The 22,715-nt window shown below is 38.5% G+C and overlaps 1 protein-coding gene across 1 annotated transcript; it reads right to left on the bottom strand.

Moving 5' to 3' along the window:
* Positions 1-16,564: 16,564 nt before the first annotated feature.
* Positions 16,565-22,281, bottom strand: LOC110895180. The gene is made up of 8 exons (XM_022142459.2): positions 22,144-22,281; positions 20,463-20,666; positions 20,210-20,350; positions 19,800-20,012; positions 19,464-19,712; positions 18,946-19,384; positions 17,895-18,835; positions 16,565-17,789 (listed from the first exon to the last, which is right to left on the bottom strand). The coding sequence occupies exons 5-8, from the start codon at positions 19,594-19,596 to the stop codon at positions 17,362-17,364; spliced, it is 1,941 nt and encodes a 646-aa protein (XP_021998151.1). The 5' UTR covers positions 19,597-19,712; positions 19,800-20,012; positions 20,210-20,350; positions 20,463-20,666; positions 22,144-22,281; the 3' UTR covers positions 16,565-17,361.
* Between the last annotated feature and the right edge of the window lie 434 nt (positions 22,282-22,715).

Consider the following 22,715-nt stretch of genomic DNA (forward strand, 5'->3'; position numbering starts at 1 on the left):
TAGTATGTAACCGTGTTCATAAATATCAACTTGATATAGTTTTTGTTTATATGTTATATTTAATACATAGAAATATCGTCTTATATTGATATAACAATGAGGTTAAGTATATTCAAATAACAAAATTATATATTATTAACATGAAAATTACGAAATAGAAAAATGACAACATATCTATATATGAAAAAATAATTATTAAAAACAATTACTAAAACATTGATGTTAGGATAAATAAACTTCATAACATAAGTTTAATCTACAATTTCCCAAATATTTCTTTGTAAACAACGTTTGCAGTTTTATTTGTTGGTCTCCCATCTTTGTCGAATATTAAAACCTTAACGCCATCTTTAGTCTTTACTCTCGACAAAGCAACATAAAGCTGACCATGTGAGAACACGGGGTCTCTAAGGTATAGACCAACTCTCGATAGAGGTTGTCCTTGACTTTTGTTAATAGTCATCGCAAAACATACGGTTATTGGAAACTGCCTTCGTTGAAACTTGATGGGTATTTTTTTTGTCAGATGGTATCATGCTAATTCTTGGGATGTAAGTTCTTGAACCAACATTACTTCCCGATAATATCTCAGCCTCGATAACACGTTTACCAAGACGTGTGATTTGAAGACGCGTACCATTACACAAACCGTTTTGCTGATCAATATTCCTCAAAAGCATTACCGGAACACCCAATTTTAATACCAATCTATGATTTGGTAATCCAGATACTTTCACACTGTTTAACACATCTGGATTATATAAATCTTGATGTAACGCATCATTAATTTCCTCAGTCGGACATAAACTATCAGAGCTAAGATACTCTACTTCTTCACCGGGAAACAACGCAAGCAAACGATCATTTATCTCATGAACAACTTCATTCTTAGGAGCGAGTATAGCACTTTCAGAAAAGTAGACACGGTCTTTAAAACGATCCAGAACTGAAGGATATACAAAGTCAATCAAAGCTTGGATTGGATCATTTTCATCAGTTATTAAAAGATGATCAGGTATTTCAATATTTGAATCACCATCGTTAGAATCACCAACATTGCCTTCGCCGATCTCTAGAAGCCATTTACCAAATACATTTATTTCCTCGATGTTTAAGCTACTGGATCCTACCAATAAACGCATGTTGGTTGTCAATTTTAACACCTTGCAACTGGACCAGATGTGGGATGAACATAAAGAGGCGTTTACGATTTCTTGCCTGCTTCCATTTTGTACAACAAGTAGGATTTGTCTAAAGTCACCACCAAAGACAATAGCTTTTCCACCAAATGGAAGTTCTGAATTTCGTGAATCAAATACACTCAAAACATCCTTCATTGTACGATCAAGAGCCTCGAAAGCATGTTTGTGTACCATCGGTGCCTCATCCCAAATAATCAACTTGGCTTCGTTTAGAAGATTAGCGACTTCAGTATTAGGCTTGATATGGCAGACCGAATCTTCATTGAGATTAATAGGAATATGAAATCGTGAGTGAGCAGTACGACCTCGTGATAACAACAAAGATGCAATACCACTTGAAGCAACATTAATAACAATCTGTCCATTGCATCTAATGGATGCACCTAAAGTTTTCCACAAAAAGGTCTTGCCCGTACCACCATAACCGTACACAAAAAACACACCAGCCTTTCCACTTCGAACAGCATCCATAATTTCATTATACACTGCTTTTTGATCATCGTTTAGAGAGCTGTGAAGATTATTGAACTCACCCCTAAGTTCATCTGTGTCAAAAGAAAGTTCCTCATTTATCAAACGGTTGCTCTCGGACATTAGATAGTCATCATCAGGATAAGGCATCGGTGGGAACCTGTGCAAGCTGGATCCATTACGAAGAAGAAATTTTCGATTTTGCTCAATGTTATATTCTTTAAACGTTCGTCTGATACAACGAATCCTACAATGAAAACGAAAATTATTTAATATAACGAAACAATTTGTTAATATAACATCAACAAAATATAACAAAAAGGCTGAAAAACATACCGCTCATGCCAGTATTTTTCCGCATATTGTATAAAATGTCCTCGGACAATAGCTCCCACGTTTTCTCCCAAACAACTTCAGGTCTTGAAAGCGTATTAGACAAAAGTAGTGTTCCAAACAAAGAACGAAGATAATGACCGTTTCCAGTAAAACTGGATTCTTTAATACACTCGATATATTCATTGTCATCATCTAACAGGCCACGTGCATAACAAGCATCCCTAAAAGTAGGATAAACAACACCTTCATATGTTCTGATTTCTTCAAATGATCTTGGTCCTTTAACCTTGGTAAGAAGAATTCTTAGATAATAAGCCTCACCAAGAAAAGGAGACGCAGAATATATTCTCCCAATAACAACATAATTTTGGCGTGGCTGCCAGCAACGATCTTTTAACTTCCATACATATTTTGAAAGAAACTGAACATAAGTAAGTTCTCTTGCTTCAGGCTTAGAATTGTTCATCTTCATCCATTCTAAGAAAATATAGGAATTTACTTGAGGTTTGTGTAAGACATCCTCAATATCGTCGTCACAACTAAATACAACATTTTGTTGTCCTGGAAGATGAAAAGGTAATCTCATAACAGAAGGATACCTATAATGCACATCATTGGCAAATATTCTCCAGCTGGCTTCACATGCGGAAACATATCTAGCTTCGTAATATTCTTTAATTTCATCTTTTGGGATCTCCTCATCTGGACCTCTGTCTGAATCAAAAACAGCAACAGTGGCTCGATCAGGCCCTTTATTAATGTATTTAAACAAATACTTAATTGAACCCGCCTGATTGCTGATTGGAGTGTCGCGCTCCGGTCAAAGATAATATTTATAAGCCCTAAATACCCTTAACAAATAGCTAGTGGTAGTGAGGGGTCGAGCCACGAAGAGTATGTGGTTTGCGAATGGACTTTGAATGAAATGTAGAAATTGTCACTTTTATGAAGCTTGCTAAAATATGTTTTTGTGTTTTTGTTTGATTGGAAGATGTGAATTATAACTACTAAAATGATTAATTAAATTAACTACTCAAGATTACTAGATGCAAGAATTGGAAATGATTGTTTAGACAATAATGAGAAAACAAGGTTTACACCCGGTTCGGTAATTGCATTCCTAGGGTTCCTACACGTTTTAAGATTGATTCAATTGCAAAAACGACTAACGAGTTTAGTGTTACACGGCTTAGGTGCCAAGAGCTATCAACGTTATAAAGAACGGACCACAATGCACTTCGTTACCAAGAACATGTAAACTCTAACCTAGACAAGGCATAATTGCACATAAACATTTCATAAAGTCAAATTTAATCTTCACTCGACGGTTTATGAATTCAATACAAATGCAAGACAATTATCATAAGTTTCAAATCAAGAAGCAATTTGTCACAAAATCAATCCAAGAACAATGTTTTAACCCTAGACTTACAATTAACCTACACCGGGGTGAAACCTCCTAGGAATTAGCCGCTCATGATCGAAGGAACTTGATCACCGGATGTTGTAAACTTGAATTGGATCATCGTGGAGCTTGAAAGTGAAGGAATGGTTAGGGTTCGTGGTGGAGAAATTGAATGGGTGGAAGGTTGAAGAATGATTGGAATGGTGATGAACTAGGGTTTGGATTCGGATGAGAATTCGGGTTGTAGGATTGATGGTAGATGGAATGGAGATGAGATGATAGGTGATAATGGCTCCCCCTTGAAGTTCAAAACTCAAATTAGAGTGTAACCCCCGAATTGATGGCCAACAACCCCTTTTGATTCGTTCCAAACCCCCAAACAAACAAAATTCGCGATCCAACATTTGAGGAGCCGTCGCCGACGGCCTGATGCCCCGTCGGCGACGGTGCCTGTTTCTCCACTTCTGGCCGACGGCCTATCTCCCTGTCTACGGTGAATTTCAGGCGACGGACATATGTGTAGACCGTCGGCGACGGCCCCTATGGGCGTCGGCGACGGTGCTTGGATGTTGGTCTTTCTGTTTTTCGCCTTCCTTGCTTCCGGTTGACCCGTGTCGCTTCCCGGTGTTTCCGTTTTCGCTCCGGTGGCCCGAAAAGCTCCCGAAAAGCTCCTTAAACTCCAATAAACCTGCAAAACACAAATCTAATCAAGAGTAGGCAATTCGAAACTAAAACTTGTGTAAGAACATCAAGTTAAACAATTACAAGCACCGGTTTTCAACCACGTATCACATCCCCACACTTGTCTTTTGCTTGCCCTCAAGCAAATCTGTTTTTCACTTTCACTTGGGTCAAACAACGAATATACATCCCATTCCCGAGACAAAGGTTAAGGTCTAATGTCATGCTAAAGTTCAAACTCTTTACAATATTCAATGTATTTAATGGTAACGTGCTTTAGATACACAAATGGTTACCCAATATTAACACGTCCGTAAAACTAACAACTCATGCATATCCCTCACAATGTGCTCTCCACTCGGCTTAAAAATTTGCTAACATGTATAATGTATTAGCATTTCAACAATTAATCGCTCAAAGCCGATTAGAACACGTACAGGCTTGCAACTCAATCATTCTCCACTATCGAACACAAATACTAAGCACAAGTCAAAAGGTCTTTGAGGGGTTGTAACGGGGCTAGGCGAAGGGTAGGAAAGAGGGTATTTTATTGAAGTGGCTAACGTGATGAAAATTCGACCTTTTATTACAAAAGATTATCCTAAACAAAAGGAAACTATAAACATCCACTATGGGCAAAAACTTTCGCCTTTTATTCAACAAACTACTAGCACATCTTTTTGTGTTTTTCTCAATGCTTTTTCATTCTTTTTCGCAACATTTTCTGATTTTTTTTTTCAATACAAATGAATCACAACTATACAAACTTAAGTTCCTATAATCGAATTTTCATCACACGGGTTTAAAAAGAAAAGGCTTATGGTTATGGGCTAAGTGGGTTGTCAAATGAAAGGTTTAGGCTCAAATTGGGCAACTAGGGGACTTGTTTGGGTAAGGATAGATAAATGGTTTAAAAGGAAAAGGTTTACCTAATGCCTTAATCATTCTCGTGCTTGTATTCGGTCTATAGTCTCAAATGTATCAAAAGTTGCAAGTTCTACAATACGCAACTAATGGCCCACTCAAACAAAGAAACATGTGAATGTGAATCTATGATGTATAAAGGGCTCAAACCTCACGTATAAGGGTATGATATGTGATATGCATACATTGCTAGTTCCTTAGGCGAATTATTCTCAAATAACCACCCGCTAAATACCCGATATGCTTATTAATTTGAACTTGACCATGACAAAAGACCAAATGGGTTGTGACATCCCTCGTTGACTTGGTTACTTGTGCTTTTGAGATTGCTTTGAAAACAAGACATTTTTGAAAAAAAAAATTTTTGAACTTTTCCCCCATCCCCACACTTGAGGTAAACATTGTCCTCAATGTGTAGTATTTAAATGAACGGGTCAAAATCGAAAAAAAAATTTTACTACTCCCCCATCCCCACACTTGAGGTACATATTGTCCTCAATGTGTAAGAACTAGAGTTTTTTAAAGCACAAGGGATGTGACACGGCTAACCTCCCCAAAATTACACCCCGGAAAATAAAATACAATTTACAATCCACTTATTTGCTACTAAAAATCAAAGATAAAAAGAAACGTATGCACCTGGTTTTTTCGCTAGTTCCTCGGGTGCTCTTCATCTTTTCAACAAAGCGGTCGTCTCACGAACATAGTGTACCTACAAATCTTAACCCTTGTGTAGAAGCATGCTTCTCACAACCATCAAAATTTGTTAGTTACCTAGTTCTACCACTTTTATGAAATTATTACCAAGCCATACATTATTTTACTTTTGACTTTATGTGGAAAATATTTTACAACAACAATAAACCTAACTCACTTTCGTAGGAATCACGACGGCATTTAGCATATGCACGCAAGCCCTTTAAACCTCCCGATAGCTCGGGAGGACGAGTCGGTCTCGTGAGGGTTATATAGAGAACACACCCACAAAGTTCATTTAACTAGGCAATAATTTAAATAATCAAAACGAGAAAAATGAAAATAAACAAAATTATACAACAACAACAATAAAACGTACCTCGCCTCTACCGCTGATATCTCTCATTAGGGTTCACTGGCGGGTTCGGCTGGTACGGATAACCAGTAAGGGCCTCGAACATATCCCTATAGTTATCCAACGGGCTTGACTCTTGTTGGGGTGGCGGTTGGTATGGCATGGGAACGAAACTCGAGCCGACTGCTTCGGGCCAGTGAGGGATTGGATCGGCTGGCCCTCGCGGATGAGGAAGGTTGGGGTAATCAGTCCACCCCGAATGTTCAGCATATGGAAGCCCGACTTGATAATCTCGTTGATGGCGTTCTTGGTCATGGAGTACCTTGAAATTATTAATTGCCATCTGGTTGGAGAAAGCCAACGCCCCCCATCGGCGTTGGTCCAACTCTGCCTGTGCATTCCGGCGCCTAGCATTCTCTTCCTCCCACGCTTGTCTGCGGGCCCTTTCCTCTTCTTGCAGATGTATCATGCGTTCCATTTGAGATTGTTGTAACGCATGTTGCAGTTGCTGTTCCTCCAACTGTTTTTCCACCCTCTCGCGGAAAGATGATTGAAAACCCCATTGTTGTTGTGAGTACGCCCCTTGCGCCTCTTCCCATTCTTTCCGACTAGCATGGTACTCTCTTGCTTCACCAATACCCGCCGACACATTGTCGTAGATCGCTTGATCCGCAGGGTTCACAACCGATACGACGGTATTTGTCTTTGATTCACAAAATCTGCCACATTGGCAGAGATTTCCCTATGCTTTTTCCGGTACCTACGCCTCGGTCCCCGTGGACCGGAAGGATCAATGTCCTCCTCAACATCGGGCATCTCCTCATCGCCCCCTTCTCCCTCACCTTCTTCATCAACCTCCTTGTCGTTGAACCGATAGCTATCCCCTTGCTCATCTTCAACCGTGTGCAAATGCCCAAAAGATTTCACGGTTATGTTCCAATGTCGCCTCATAGAGGCAAAGTTGAATTGATCAATGGGTTTGGATACCCATAGTGAGTCTTGAGGTAATGCGTTTTGTTGGAGAATCATGGCGCTGATCAATCTTGGGTAAGGAATCATTTTGCGTTTAAACGATTCCCGTGTATCCCATGTGTTAATCATAACAATTTGACGCCACGAGAGCTTGGGCGTCCCATATAATAATGCATGCACCACCTGACAGTCGGGTGCCTTCACCGTTCCACGGTCTCCAAACCGTACCATAATGTTCTCCAACGAGATACCTTGCAATATCTTTCCCATCAGAGACATATCTGCCCTTGCGTTACCTGAACCCCCAGAACCGGGTAATGTATCCTCCAAGAGAGTCACTGGGTCAGCATCATTCCTCTTGTTATCCAAAAACTGATCATACCCATAATAATCGTATGCGTCGACCCCAAGCGAGTCAAACCTCGCTATAGCATTCATATGCTCGAAGGACATCACCATTTGATTTTTCCCAATGTTCCCAATCAACTTCCACCTATGGGCTGGTCTATCGGAATGTTCAAAACGAAGAGTGGATAGCCACTCACAAACTGCCGCCAACTATACCCGATTGGTGATGTCATCACACCAATCAATCACTCGCTCCCAACCGAGTTTCTCGAACCTCTGCACTATCCCAATCTTCCTAAACTCTTCGACATCCACCGTACGTTCACAAACCGCCCTGTCGGGTACGGGTTTTGAAATGCCCGTAACCATTTTCATCTTCCACATCTTGGCTTCCAACCTCTTATTCTTGTATCTAGAAAGAGCCTTTGTTTTCTCTTCCTTCCATTTCGAAGCCGACCCACTGTTCTTCGCCTCTTCCCAAGCCCAATCTTGTCTTTCAAGTTGACCATCGCCTTCTTCTACATTACTAAGTTGTTCCCATCGTCTTTGATAAACCCCAGAGCCCGAACCGGCTCCTGAAGATGAACCTTGACCGGAGGTCTTTGCCTTCTTGCTTCCACGCAACATGACTACAATCACAAGACAAAAAATAACAACAATTAGTACATTCCAACCTTCAACAATCTCAAACTTTGAACATGATATGTAATGTTGAACTTTAATCCAATTTTGGATGAAAAATCGCTTTTTAAACTTCTAAAGTCGCTCATTTTATCATCTATATTGACTAACACGTTTATTCCTAAGATTTTTCAATAAAAAATCTCGGTTCAACAATGTTCAACATCACTACTATGTTCAATCATGCCAAAATCTTAGTGTAATCATATCACTAAAACTAAGCATGCTCAAATCCCACCCAAATCAAGCAAACACCCTTGAATTTATGCTTAAACATCCTACATTATGATAAACAACCTACTCTTAAACAATAAGTCTAAAATTTCGGAAGAAATCACAACAATTTATGAAAATCATGCATAAATGGAGTGAAAGTTCATACCTTTAGTGAAGATTGACAAGAATAACCAAAGAAAAGTGTAAAAACAAGAACTTGGATGAACACTCTTCAAGAACCCTAACACACACTTCCAGAAATCTTACAATCAAGCAAGAATTGATGGAATTGGTTATGGGGGTTTTGTTCTTCTCTGAAAATCACTCAAGATAGACTCAAGAATCAAGCGATTTGGTGGAGATTTGAGAGAGTTATGGAGAAGAGAAGAATTAGGGTTTTAGAGAGAAGTTGGGGAAGATGAAGTTAGAATGCAAGAGAGAGAAGAAGAAAAACATATGGATCTGCTTTGGTAGTGATATTAAGTTGATTTCGGGTCAAGTATGTGGTCAAAATTCGTCTCGGTTCAAGTTTGAGTACCAAATACTAATTTGGATACAAATAAGAGCCACAAAACACGAAACATCGTCGGCTGCAGATTGAAGCACCGTCGGCGACGGTGAGGATGTCCGTCGGCGACGGTTCCTGGATTTGGACCCTGGTGGCGACGGCTTACTTTGCTATCTACGGACAAATTGAGGCTACGGTGCAATAGAGATACCGTGGGCGACGCCATATCCCACCGTCGGCGACGGCTCCTATTTTTTCCATTTTTTATTTTTATTTTATTTTTTTTTAAGAAAATAGAATTTTAATTAACTTTTATTAAGGGGCTATACATCTATAAAAATCCTAAAAAATATTAAAAATCTTTTTGTGAATTTTTATAAGTTAAAATTTTTCAAAACGGAAATCGTTAATGGCCCTACCAGCCCCCAAAAATTCGTGTATTGTCCTCAATACACATAAACAAGTCTAAAAACATACCTTGTATCTTCATGACCCGTTCGTAGTGTCTAGACTTCACACAATCAAGAAGGATTAGTAGGAATTGAAACGATAATCCGGGAAGCACGCAAACAATTAAACAAGTATACATAACTTTACAAAAAGTGTTACCGGTCCTTTTACTTCACCTCATATGTTGGCACGCTTACCAAGAAACATACCAACTCCGCATTTGTGTCCTTTTTCTCTTCGTTACCATTAAGGAACGGTTTAAGGCGGTGACCATTAACCGTTTGCTTCGACCCATCCTTTGGGTCCTTGATTGTAACATCTCCAAGCCTTCCGACCCGTGTAATCACATACGGGCCCATCCACTTGCTCTTGAGCTTTCCGGGGAAGTATTTAAGCCTCGAATTGTAGAGCCAAACCTTTTGACCCACTTCAAACTCCTTTGGCTTCAATTTCGCGTCATGTGCCCTCTTCATGTCATCCTTGTACTTTGAGGCACACTCGTACGCTTCTTCCCTAAGCTCCTCCAACTCGCAAAGCTTTAACTTTCGCTCCTTTCCTGCATCGTCATATTTCATGTTAACCTCTTTTATAGCCCACCAAGCACGATGCACAAGCTTAACCGGTAAATGGCAATTTCGCCCATAAACTAAGCGATAAGGAGTGGTTCCAATAGGTGTTTTATGAGCCGTTCTATAAGCCCATAAGGCATCATTCAACTTCGTTGACCAATCCTTTCGGTCGGGTCGAACGGTCTTTTGCAAAATTTCTTTTATTTGCCTATTGGAAACCTCAACTTGACCGCTTGTTTGTGGGTGGTAGGGAGTAGCAATTCGATGGTCAACACCATACCGTTTCAAGAGTTTGCCAAAATTAAAGTTCTTGAAATGAGATCCCCCATCACTAATGATCACCCGGGGAACCCCAAATCTAGAAATTATATTCGTTTGAACAAAATTGCAAACAACGGTGTGGTCATTCGTTTTGGTGGCAATCGCTTCGACCCATTTGGATACATAATCGACCGCCACCAAAATGTATAAATTGCCATGCGAATTAGGGAATGGGCCCATGAAATCGATCCCCCATACATCAAAAATATCTACAATAAGGATCGATTGCATGGGCATTTCATCTCTTTTTGATATACTCCCTAACTTTTGACACTCAACACAATTTTTAGCGAAATTAAAAGCATCCTTAAAAATAGTCGGCCAATAAAGGCCACTATTGAGCACTTTGTGCCCGGTTTTGTGACCACTGAAATGGCCCCCACAAGCAAATGAATGCAAGTGCATCAAGACGCTAGGAATCTCCTCGTCGGGTATGCATCTTCGAACGACTTGATCCGGACAAAACTTGAATAAGTCCGGTTCTTCCAACGTGTAATACTTGATTTGAGATAGGAAGTGCAACCTCTTCCTTCTATTCCAATGAGCCGGCAAGTCACCTGTAACCAAATAGTTGACAATATTAGCATACCATGGTAATATTCCCACTTTTAAAATTTGCTCATCTGGAAAAGTCTCATTGATTTCTTCACGGGAAGAATCCTCCACACTCAACCGAGACAAGTGGTCCGCGACCACATTCTCACTCCCTTTCTTATCTCGAATCTCTAGGTCAAACTCTTGTAGCAAGAGAACCCATCGGATTAGCCTCGGCTTCGCATCCTTCTTGTCCATGAGATACCTAACTGCAGAATGGTCAGAATAAACAATGACCTTAGTACCCCATATGTAAGCACGAAACTTATCCAACGCATATACCACCGCAAGTAGCTCTTTCTCGGTAGTTGTGTAATTCAATTGTGCATCCGAGAGAGTCTTACTTGCGTAGTAAATAGCAACCGGTTTCTTATCTACCCTTTGACCCAACACGGCCCCCACCGCATAATCACTTGCATCACACATAATTTCAAATGGTAACGACCAATTCGGTGATTGCAAGATTGGGGCCTCAACCAACTTTTGTTTTAGCACATTAAAGGCATTTTGACAATCTTGGTTAAATTCAAACGGTTGATCTTTTAGCAATAATTTACATAGGGGTTTGGTTATATCACTAAACCCTTTTATAAATCTTCTATAAAACCCCGCGTGACCCAAAAACGATCTAATACCCTTAACATTCGTGGGATAAGGTAAAGTAGAAATAACTTGCACTTTTGCACGGTCAACCTCTATCCCACGACTCGACACTACATGCCCCAACACAATCCCTTCTTGAACCATGAAATGGCTCTTTTCCCAACTCAAAACAAGATTTTTCTCAACACATCTTTTCAAAACTTTTTCGAGTTGGTCAAGGCATGCATCAAATGATGACCCAAATATTGAGAAATCATCCATGAAGATTTCCAAAGACTCCCCCACCATATCTGAAAAGATACTCATCATACACCTTTGAAAGGTGGCGGGGGCATTACAAAGTCCAAATGGCATTCGCCTAAATGCGAAAGTACCATATGGGCAAGTAAAAGTAGTCTTTGCTTGGTCTTCCGGATGTATAGCAATTTGATTGTATCCGGAATAACCATCCAGAAAACAATAAAATTTTTGTCCAGCCAATTTCTCAACTATTTGGTCAATAAATGGCAAAGGGAAATGGTCTTTGGAAGTTGCGGCATTCAACTTCCTATAATCAATACAAATACGCCACCCGGTTACCGGCCGAGTGGCGACCTCTTCACTTGCGTCATTTGTGACGACTTGAATACCCGCCTTTTTTGGAACTGTTTGTGTCGGGCTCACCCATTGGCTATCCGAAATAGGGTATATAATACCCGCATCTAGCCACTTCAATACTTCCTTCTTCACCACTTCTCGCATATTCGGATTTAGTCTTCTTTGTGTGTCGCGAGAAGGATTCATACCATCTTCCGTGATGATCTTGTGCATCACCACCGAGGGACTAATTCCCTTCAAATCCGCAATGGTCCACCCGATAGCGGCTCTATGGGTGACCAATACCTTCATCAACTTCTCTTCTTGTTCCCCGGTTAAGTTGGATGCAATAATGACCGGAAGCGTGCTACCTTCACCCACATAAGCATATTTAAGATGCTTGGGTAGCACCTTCAACTCTAATGCCGGAGGTTCTTCCAATGACGGCTTCAACTTCGTGTCGATGCTTTCCGGAAGACTTTCCACTTGATGTGTCCAAGTGGGCCTTCCTTCTTTTGCCGCCATAATCTCCAACTCTTTCATCCCTTCATCCATGCTACGATTTGTTTCTCCTTGCAACCTGTCAAACATGAAACACTCCTCTATTGTGTTTTCCTCTTCGACACTAGTGTCACATAGAGGTATACACTCGTCAACGATGTCCGCCATGTAACATTCATCGCCAACTAGAGGATCCGTTAATCCTGAAAAGACATTTAACCGCAACCGACGGTTACCAAAAGTCATGTCGACCGTGCCCGATTTGCAATTTATTTGGGCATTCGATGTTGCCAAAAATGGTCGACCAAGGATCACCGTTGGTTGCTTGGTTCGGTCCAAAGAAACATAATCTAACACAAGAAAGTCCACCGGATAGTAAAAGTCCTCGACCTTGACTATTACATCCGTGACTATCCCACGGGGTAGTTTAGGGGTCAAGTCGGCTAACACCACGGTGGTGTTAGACACTTGAAGTGGACCAAAATCATATTGGTCATATAAACTACCCGGCAAGATACTCACACTTGCCCCAAGATCCAAAAGTGCCCGTGTCATTTTGAATTCACCCACTTGTATTGAAATAATGGGCGCCCCCGGATCTTGAAGTTTTGGTGGAAGTGCACCCGAAAGAATCGAACTCACATTTTCGGTTAAATCAAGTTTCTTAGGAAACTTGTGAGTCCTCTTTTGGGTACATAAATCCTTCAAGTATTTAGCATATGAAGGTATTTGTTTGATTGCATCTAAGAGTGGTAAGTTAATTTTAACTTGTTTAAAAATTTCCCACATCTCTTCTTGATGTGGACCTCTTTTGTTTACCACTTTCTTAGATGGTCCCAAAAGAGCTTCGGGAAAAGGGGCGGTATTACCCTCCACACCCTTGTCCTTAGCCTTTGGGACGGGAACGGTCGCAACGGGTGTATCTTTGTTAAGTTTTAATTCATTTTTATTTTGACCCGTTCGACCGTTACTACCTTCATCATCACTCGCATCTTCCACCACCCCTTCAACAAACTTGGGTGATGGTGGCTCAACACCATTATCTATCACTCGACCACTACGTATGGAAATTTTATTTATGGGTACCTCACGTGTGTTTTTCGAACTTGACCCATGATGCTTAGGGTTCACCGTGGTGTCGCTTGGAAGTCCTCCTCCACTTCCGCGAATTTGAGCCATCTCTTGAGCAAGTTGCCCCACTTGCTTCTCCAACGCCTTATGGGATTTATCTCGTACCTCAAACTCTTTCTTCATCTCTTGATTTGAATGATTGATAGCATTCATAATAGCATCAAACTTCGAATTTATTGAGTCATCACCTTGAGAGTTTGAAGCACTACTCCCATTTCCGCCTTGGTTGTAACCTCGTTGATAATTACCTTCACGGTTTTGATACCCTTGGTTACCCCCTTGATTGTAATTCCTTTGGTAACCCCCTTGGTTACCACCTTGACGATTATTGTACGAAGACCCACCTTGACCTCCTTGGTTACCCGATTGAAAATTCGGGTTCATTTGGTTTAAAGCATTACCATACCGGAAATTAGGGTGATTTCTCAAGCCCGGATGGTAAGTGTTGGAGTTCATATCATATTGCTTTCGGTCCCCATACACTTGATTAACTTCTTCGGTGTAGTCATTCGCCCCCGTTGGACATTGTTCCGTCGCATGCCCAATATCCCCACATTCTTCACAAACCGCAAATTGAACCGCATTCACCTCTTTCTTCTTTTTCAATTGAGCGATTTCCCGTTCTAAGGTGGAAATCCGATCCTTGGAATCGAGATCGGGAAGTGACCGGGAAACCGGATGCCTTTTGGCTCTATCGGCCGATTCTTTTTCTTTGGATCGTTTGCTCATCCTCTCCAAAAATTCCCAATCGTCATCCTCATGATTGCTCAAGAGTGTACCATTGCTTGTCGTCTCAAGCCGATTCCAAGTTGCATCATCCAAACCCCGTACGAAGCATTTCACCAATTCCCATTTTTCTATTTGATGATGTGGGCATCTCCTCATGAGTTCTTTGAATCGGGTGAATGCTTCATGTAAAGGCTCACTCGAAAGTTGACGAAATGACCGAATTTCATCTCTAGCATCGTCGGTCTTGGCCATGGAATAGTATTCATCCAAAAACGCTTGTTGCATTTGTTCCCAAGTTCGAATACTATTGGCCGGAAGTGTAAGGAACCACTGTTTTGCTTTATCTTTCAATGAAAATTGAAATAGCCGAAGCTTCACTTCCTCTAGTGCGAAATTGTGCCCTCCAATAGTATCACAAATAGACGAGAACTCCGTTAAATGAGTGTACGGCTCATTATTGGACCTCCCGTTGAAATGAGGAAGGATGTTGATGTAATGCGGCTTACAATCAAACATCCTCCTTTCGCATACTATCGGAGAATTGTTCTCGGTCACTATCGGTCGGAAACAGTCATTTACTCCCCGTGGAGGTTGTTGACGACGTTGTGGCCCATTAACTTCTTGATCGACCGGTCTTCGATTATCCCGTCTTCCACCCCTTCGATCCTCTCTTCGATTATCCCTCGGGTTACCACCTCCCACAAAACGAGGAATCCGGTTAGGGTTTACATTGTTGTTGTTATTATTGTTGTTGTAAAACCCTTCATTCCAGTTCCGTTGGTTATTGTTTTGTGGTTGACGGTTGTTCCCATAGCCATCGTTTCTTCCACCTCCGTACCCATAATCATCTTCCCCAACATAATTGGCGTTTTGATACCCAAACTCCTCATCGTCGTACCTTCGAGCATTGTATACGTTTCCCCTATTCACGTAGCCCCAATCTTCATCATCATTAGCTCGATCATCGTAATACCCCCCATCGTCCGAATTTTCCGTATGAATGCTTACGTGTTCCGGCGATTGATAACCGGGAACACTATACGGTTCGTCATCGGGAATTGCATTCCTTAAATCGTCGATGTTGAAAAACGGGTCTTCATTTACGGGATTGCCGCGATCACGGTTACCTCTTCGATCGGAGTTGACATTCCGATCATCAAGGTTAATAGGTAACGATGCTTGTCGGTGAAGAGGTTGTTGTTGAGGTGTTCGTTGGGTGTTGTTGGTGTTTTGGTTTCGGAAAGGTGGAGTAGGTGGTCTTGCATTGGTGTTACCACCCGGTTGTTCTTGAGCGGGATAAAAGGTTCCTCGGGATTGGAATTGATTTGGGTTGAGGTTTTGGTTTGGGTTAAATTCTTGGTTGGAATTGTGGTTTGCCATTGAATCGGTTTCAATGGTCGGTGTGAGTGGTGGTGTTTGGTTGGTTTGATTAGAAGCAAGAGTTGCTTCTAACCGGCTTGCTAGGTTTCTTCTTGCGAGTCTTTCAATTTCCGGTTCGTAGACTAGAGGTGAAGTCCTCCCGGAATTTCGTGTACGCATGCACTACCTGTAACCTGCACAAGTAACACACCCCGCGTAACAAAGAAAAAGACAATACAAAAAGAAAGCAAAACAAATTAAACAGTTAATCACAATAATTCAAACAATATCCAAACACAAAGCGCACGCACTCCCCGGCAACGGCGCCAAAATTTGATCGGAGTGTCGCGCTCCGGTCAAAGATAATATTTATAAGCCCTAAATACCCTTAACAAATAGCTAGTGGTAGTGAGGGGTCGAGCCACGAAGAGTATGTGGTTTGCGAATGGACTTTGAATGAAATGTAGAAATTGTCACTTTTATGAAGCTTGCTAAAATATGTTTTTGTGTTTTTGTTTGATTGGAAGATGTGAATTATAACTACTAAAATGATTGATTAATTAAATTAACTACTCAAGATTACTAGATGCAAGAATTGGAAATGATTGTTTAGACAATAATGAGAAAACAAGGTTCACACCCGGTTCGGTAATTGCATTCCTAGGGTTCCTACACGTTTTAAGATTGATTCAATTGCAAAAACGACTAACGAGTTTAGTGTTACACGGCTTAGGTGCCAAGAGCTATCAACGTTATAAAGAACGGACCACAATGCACTTCGTTACCAAGAACATGTAAACTCTAACCTAGACAAGGCATAATTGCACATAAACATTTCATAAAGTCAAATTTAATCTTCACTCGACGGTTTATGAATTCAATACAAATGCAAGACAATTATCATAAGTTTCAAATCAAGAAGCAATTTGTCACAAAATCAATCCAAGAACAATGTTTTAACCCTAGACTTACAATTAACCTACACCGGGGTGAAACCTCCTAGGAATTAGCCGCTCATGATCGAAGGAACTTGATCACCGGATGTTGTAAACTTGAATTGGATCATCGTGGAGCTTGAAAGTGAAGGAATGGTTAGGGTTCGTGGTGGAGAAATTGAATGGGTGGAAGGTTGAAGAATGATTGGAATGGTGATGAACTAGGGTTTGGATTCGGATGAGAATTCGGGTTGTAGGATTGATGGTAGATGGAATGGAGATGAGATGATAGGTGATAATGGCTCCCCCTTGAAGTTCAAAACTCAAATTAGAGTGTAACCCCCGAATTGATGGCCAACAACCCCTTTTGATTCGTTCCAAACCCCCAAACAAACAAAATTCGCGATCCAACATTTGAGGAGCCGTCGCCGACGGCCTGATGCCCCGTCGGCGACGGTGCCTGTTTCTCCACTTCTGGCCGACGGCCTATCTCCCTGTCTACGGTGAATTTCAGGCGACGGACATATGTGTAGCCCGTCGGCGACGGCCCCTATGGGCGTCGGCGACGGTGCTTGGATGTTGGTCTTTCTGTTTTTCGCCTTCCTTGCTTCCGGTTGACCCATGTCGCTTCCCGGTGTTTCCGTTTTCGCTCCGGTGGCCCGTAAAGCTCCCGAAAAGCTCCTTAAACTCCAATAAACCTGCAAAACACAAATCTAATCAAGAGTAGGCAATTCGAAACTAAAACTTGTGTAAAAACATCAAGTTAAACAATTACAAGCACCGGTTTTCAACCACGTATCAATTGCACCACTCCACGTTGATGTGCGCCTGGTACCTTTTAAGAAGCTTTTTGTTGTATGGAACTACACTCCTATTGTCCAAAGTAACACCCTTCTTCACAACCGTGTGACCAGAATCTCTTCTCATATAAACGGGAAATCCATCAGAATCAAGGGAAGTGGATTCCAAAAACTTCTTTGGAAAATTCTTAGAACAACGGTTCCCAACCATGCATGGACATTTCATGTTGGCATGTCTGCAAGGACCAAGAATCATAAAGTCACTCACAAGAGAATACAATTCAGGATCCTCGTTTTTATCAGGAATTTCAGCTGAGATAAATGGATCAATGTGTTCAACCGTAGGAAGCTTATGATCAGCTTTCATAAATAAGCAAATATGCGCATGTGGTAAACCACGCTTTTGAAACTCAACTGTGTAAACAACTAAACAAAAAAAAATTAATAAATATGAGTTAAATATAGTAAATAAAATGTATGGGAAGACAAAAAAAAATATAAAAATTTAAAGTGGGTATAGATTTTACATACCTGCATTAATATCGCCAAATATTTTCTTTTGCTTCAAATCATTTATCAATTCGTCAAGTTTCATCTTAAACAGTCGACAAAGTATGTCAGGTCTGTCTTCTGGCTTAATTGATGAGTCACCAATAAATCTTACAATTTCAGGCCATTTCGGATTACATGTGATTGTGATAAAGAAATCAGGATACCCATAACTCCGACATAACGCCATAGCATCCAAATAGTTTTGCATCATGTATCGAGAACCACTAGTAAACGATGACGGTAATATAACAGGTTGTCCTGTATGACTCAAATCACTCTGACCAACCTCTTGAACATTTTTAAGACTGTTAAGCGAGTCAGATCTCAGTTTGATTTGCTGAAAACGTATGAAGTTTAGCCTCTCACTTTCAATCATTGTGTAGGCATCGACTAAAAACTGCTGAAACAACCTTCGTGCATTAAGAATTAGAGAAAACTTGTTATGCCTATCCTGAATTCTATAAGAAAAAAATTCCCTCATAGTACAAGTTGGTCTTGTCTTCTTTGTGTTAGGACCAAAATCCCTATGAGGAATATTAATCCTATAGCCATCGTCTCCGTACGGAAAAAGAATTGGATACTGGAGAGCAAGGTAAGAAGGATGTAACTCGCTAATACGCTTAAGGACTCCTGAACGCTTTTCGACAATAATATCACGACTTTCTATCTTGAGATCAGTTTCATCAACTATTAAAGCAGCAACTTCAGAACACGTAGGTAAATTGTATGTCCTTCCGTCACGATCTCTCTGTGAGATTATCCGTAGCCTAAGGGAAACATTAGGATTCTCATGGAGGTGGTCTCGTACCATTCTGTAAGTTTTTACCAACATATTTGTAGAATCTAACATGTTGGTAAGAAACTTTATAAATTTAACATCAAGTTCCTTTGCCCTTAAAGATGCTTTGCTTGAAGAATCACTGTAAAAAATGATAGGTTGTTAATTACCGTTTTAAACATTGAAATGAAAAAAAATAGTATTATATGTTGTAACGTAATATTAAGAAACATAACAAAAAAAGATACATACCCAAATAACAACTCTCTATTAGCAAGCTCATTCTCAATATCATAGATATAAAGTTGTGAGAATTTTGGCTGGGCTCCGTACTTAGGAAGAAGACTACCCATACTATGTGCATTCTGACCACTGATTCTATAAACATATGGAGCATTACCTTTGTTTATTTTAGTATCTACTTTTCCTTCCATTGAAGTAAAGGAAAACATAGAATTGTAACGTCTTATGTTCTTTAAGAAAAACTTGCTTTCTTGATCTAAAGAGCGAAAAAGCATCTGATAAGATGGATGAGAATCTTTATATTTAGGCAAGTCAACTTTACCATATCCACAACATAAGCTATATGTTTGCTTTTGAAGTGTAATGCGACCCTTTCCACCTTCGGTTGACCATAACTTTGCAAAGCATAAACCACACGTAAGAGTTTGGTCACCATGGTCAACGTAATCTGAACATTAAACACAAATTGAATAATTATGTAGGTAAAATAAAATATGAAACAACAATGAAAAACATTACCCAGTTACCTTTGGATACGCCTTTGGTGGCGTCTACAACAACCTCGTGAATATGATTTTCATCTTCAAAATCAAGAGCAGCCATTGGTATGGGTTCTATTTTAATTGGTTTATGAATAAGTCTACGCTTTCCAGAAGACATCTTATTTAGCGAGCTAACTTCGGAGGTCGAACATCTTGTGTTACGTTTATTGGTTATTAGGGGATTAAGAGAGTAGCAGTCATTCAATGGTAAAGTTGATGAGCTTGCAATATTATCTACATAACAAAGAAAATATAATTTTTCGTTAAGTATATGAATTATAGAAATAATAATGTATGTAAGAATATAACTGTAAAATTTACCATGTGATATAGGATTCAAAGAAGACTATGGTACACTCGGAACTTGCGAACGTATGTTTGTAATACAAGACAGTGGTGTTATGTTTTCCTTGTTTGCCCTCATGATACATCGTACTGGTGTAGAAGAATCTTGCAAAACATTTGTCATTATATTCTGACTTGAAAATGCCCCAGATGAATAAGCTACATTTCTCGAAGAATTACAATTATTTCCTATTCGAAAAAAAAACATAAATATGATAATAAAAATAAGTATTTAAAAAATTATTTGTTCACATATTTTTGGTATAAAAAATAAACAAAATATGAAACATCACCAAGTAGTAAGTGTTTGTTCTTGGTTTACAAACCTTGTGGTATGTTTTCTACATTTGCAAACGGTAGTAAGTGTTTGTTCTTGGTTTACAAACCTTGTGGTATGTTTTCTACATTTGCAAACGGTGTACGGTTGGGTGTTGTATACTGATCTTGTAGTACATTTCCTTTCTTCTTCATTGTAGAAGGTGTAATATTGGAAGATCTTACATTAACGGAGGAATTTAAATGATTACCTAATAGGATATAAAAATCATAATATAATAAGTAATATCACCGAATTGGAGTTGACAAAATAAATCCATAATGTGAAGTCTGTAACATTATATAACTTAAAAGTAAACTTACTTGTCGGTATAACAGTTGATGATTGGGTAGGAAATGTTGGGATTGAAAAATTGGGAGTTAAATTCTCTTTGTTATTCAAATTAAATCGTGTTGATGATGAAGACGTTGAACATCCACTTTTACAAATCAAATTTCTACTAATCCTTGATCTCTTACTATCAAGGTATAGTTTTCTTAACTTCCGCCTGTGTTTAGCCTGAACAGCTGTAATATTAAAATAGAAAAATGAATAAATTTTGACATATGTAACAGTAGACATTAAAATTAATAAAATACTTATAAAATTACTCTCTATATTGACGAAAATGTCAAATCTACAACTTAGACATGATTAAGTATATTAGAAACATTTATGCATATAAAAATGATATAAAATTAGCTCTAACTAAATAATACGTAACAACTGTTGATTTTTGATTTCTTATTAACAACATATAGTTGAAAAATGAATAATTCGCTTTTAGTTATTAGATAAGTTTTATTCATTGTTTAAACAAATATATAGATAAAAATTTAGTTATTAGGTAAGTTTTATTCTTTATTTAAACAAATATAATTTATTTCACAGTTGTTAACATAAATTCATAGTTAAAATCTAATATAAACTTCTAACATTTTTCAAATATAAATTAAAACTTAACAGGTTACAAAATTCGTTAAATATCAAATCAATTATTAAAAATAAAATCTCATTTTGTTTCATAAACTAACAATTTAGGTTCACTTAAATAACTATGGTTGTTCAGTATTTTAATTATAATAATTCTTTGTTACAATCTCGTTAAATAACAAACGAATTATTAAAAATAAAATCTCATTTCATTTCATAAAGAAACAATTTAGGTTGCCTTAAATAAGTATGTTTGTTCAATATTTGACTTATAATGATAAACATATAAAGATTCTACATTAATATTTATAAGGGAATTACCATAATTGAATAAATATTCGTTTTTTATTCAATTAGGCCCAACTACATCTATATTATAAAGGATATACATACCATCTTCATCTATAGGTTTGAAGTTTTTCATAATGGTTTATATTCCTTTCGATATTATACTGTTTGAAATTTTAATTCGGCTCCATGGTAGATCCATTGATCAGTACAAATGTGTATGTCGACAATGGAATGAAGGGCTATCATCATGGCCGTTTATGTCGTTACATGTTAACTATGTTGAAGAGTATCTGGTAAGATATTATAGTTGTCTTTTACTTACATTCATATTTAAATTACTTCTATCAACATTGTTGATTCTTACTTCAAAATTATTTGAAAATTATGGACGCAGGAAAGTTTCTGGGAGGATTGCCCGTCCCTATATAAAGAACTTTATAACGAATATTTTCCTCCTGATTCGAATCACAAGAAAATAGAAGAATATGAGGCAATGGAAAAAGATAACACGATTGGTGAAAAAAAGAATTAGTCTTCTTGGAGCATTTATGTTATGGCTTCTTTGTTCGGAATAATAAATATTTCCTATGTTTGAATAATATGTTCAGTTTTAATATTTTCTTTGATAAAAAAAATATTGAGATATGCAAGTCAATGGTTTTTGGTTATTATAATCTGTTATATGTAATATCCATTTTATAATTATGTGATTTATAACAGTAAACATTATAAATAAATATATTAAAAACATATATGCATATAAAAATGATAGAAAATTACCTCTAACAAAATAACCCGGAAGTGCTGTTGATTTTGATTTCTTATAATCAAGATATAGTTTTCTTAACCAACGTCTATACTTAGCTTCGTCAGCTACAATGAAAAAAAAAAGTAAAGAAGTACAAAGAAATATACAGTTGATATTGCAGGACAATGTAGTTGTTAAACATAAAAAGTGTTCGAAAACGAAATTGAATACTATTTTCTATATTTGAAATAACAATTAAAAAAACACGTACACTTATTACCGAAGCCAGGGTGTGGACGTTCAGAAGAATATGAAGTAACTTGTTGAAACGTATTATGCATTTTTTAACCACCACAAAGAACTACAACAAAAAACATATAAGTTTAAAATGAAAAACAAACGCATGAAGAAATAAAATTTTAACAAAATACCTAAAAACTTGCTGGAAATGTAAGAATTGATGAATAAAATGTGTTCCACCGTATAAGGAATTTGAGAATGCAAATTCACATAACAATGAGAAGGTGTTTGAAAGTCTATGAAGTATTCGAATTTATAGAAATATAACAATGAGAAGGTGTTTGATTAAAATTGCTAAAAATAC

Source organism: Helianthus annuus, chromosome 9 (genome assembly GCF_002127325.2).
Source record: "Helianthus annuus cultivar XRQ/B chromosome 9, HanXRQr2.0-SUNRISE, whole genome shotgun sequence".
Classification (NCBI taxonomy): Eukaryota; Viridiplantae; Streptophyta; class Magnoliopsida; order Asterales; family Asteraceae; genus Helianthus; species Helianthus annuus.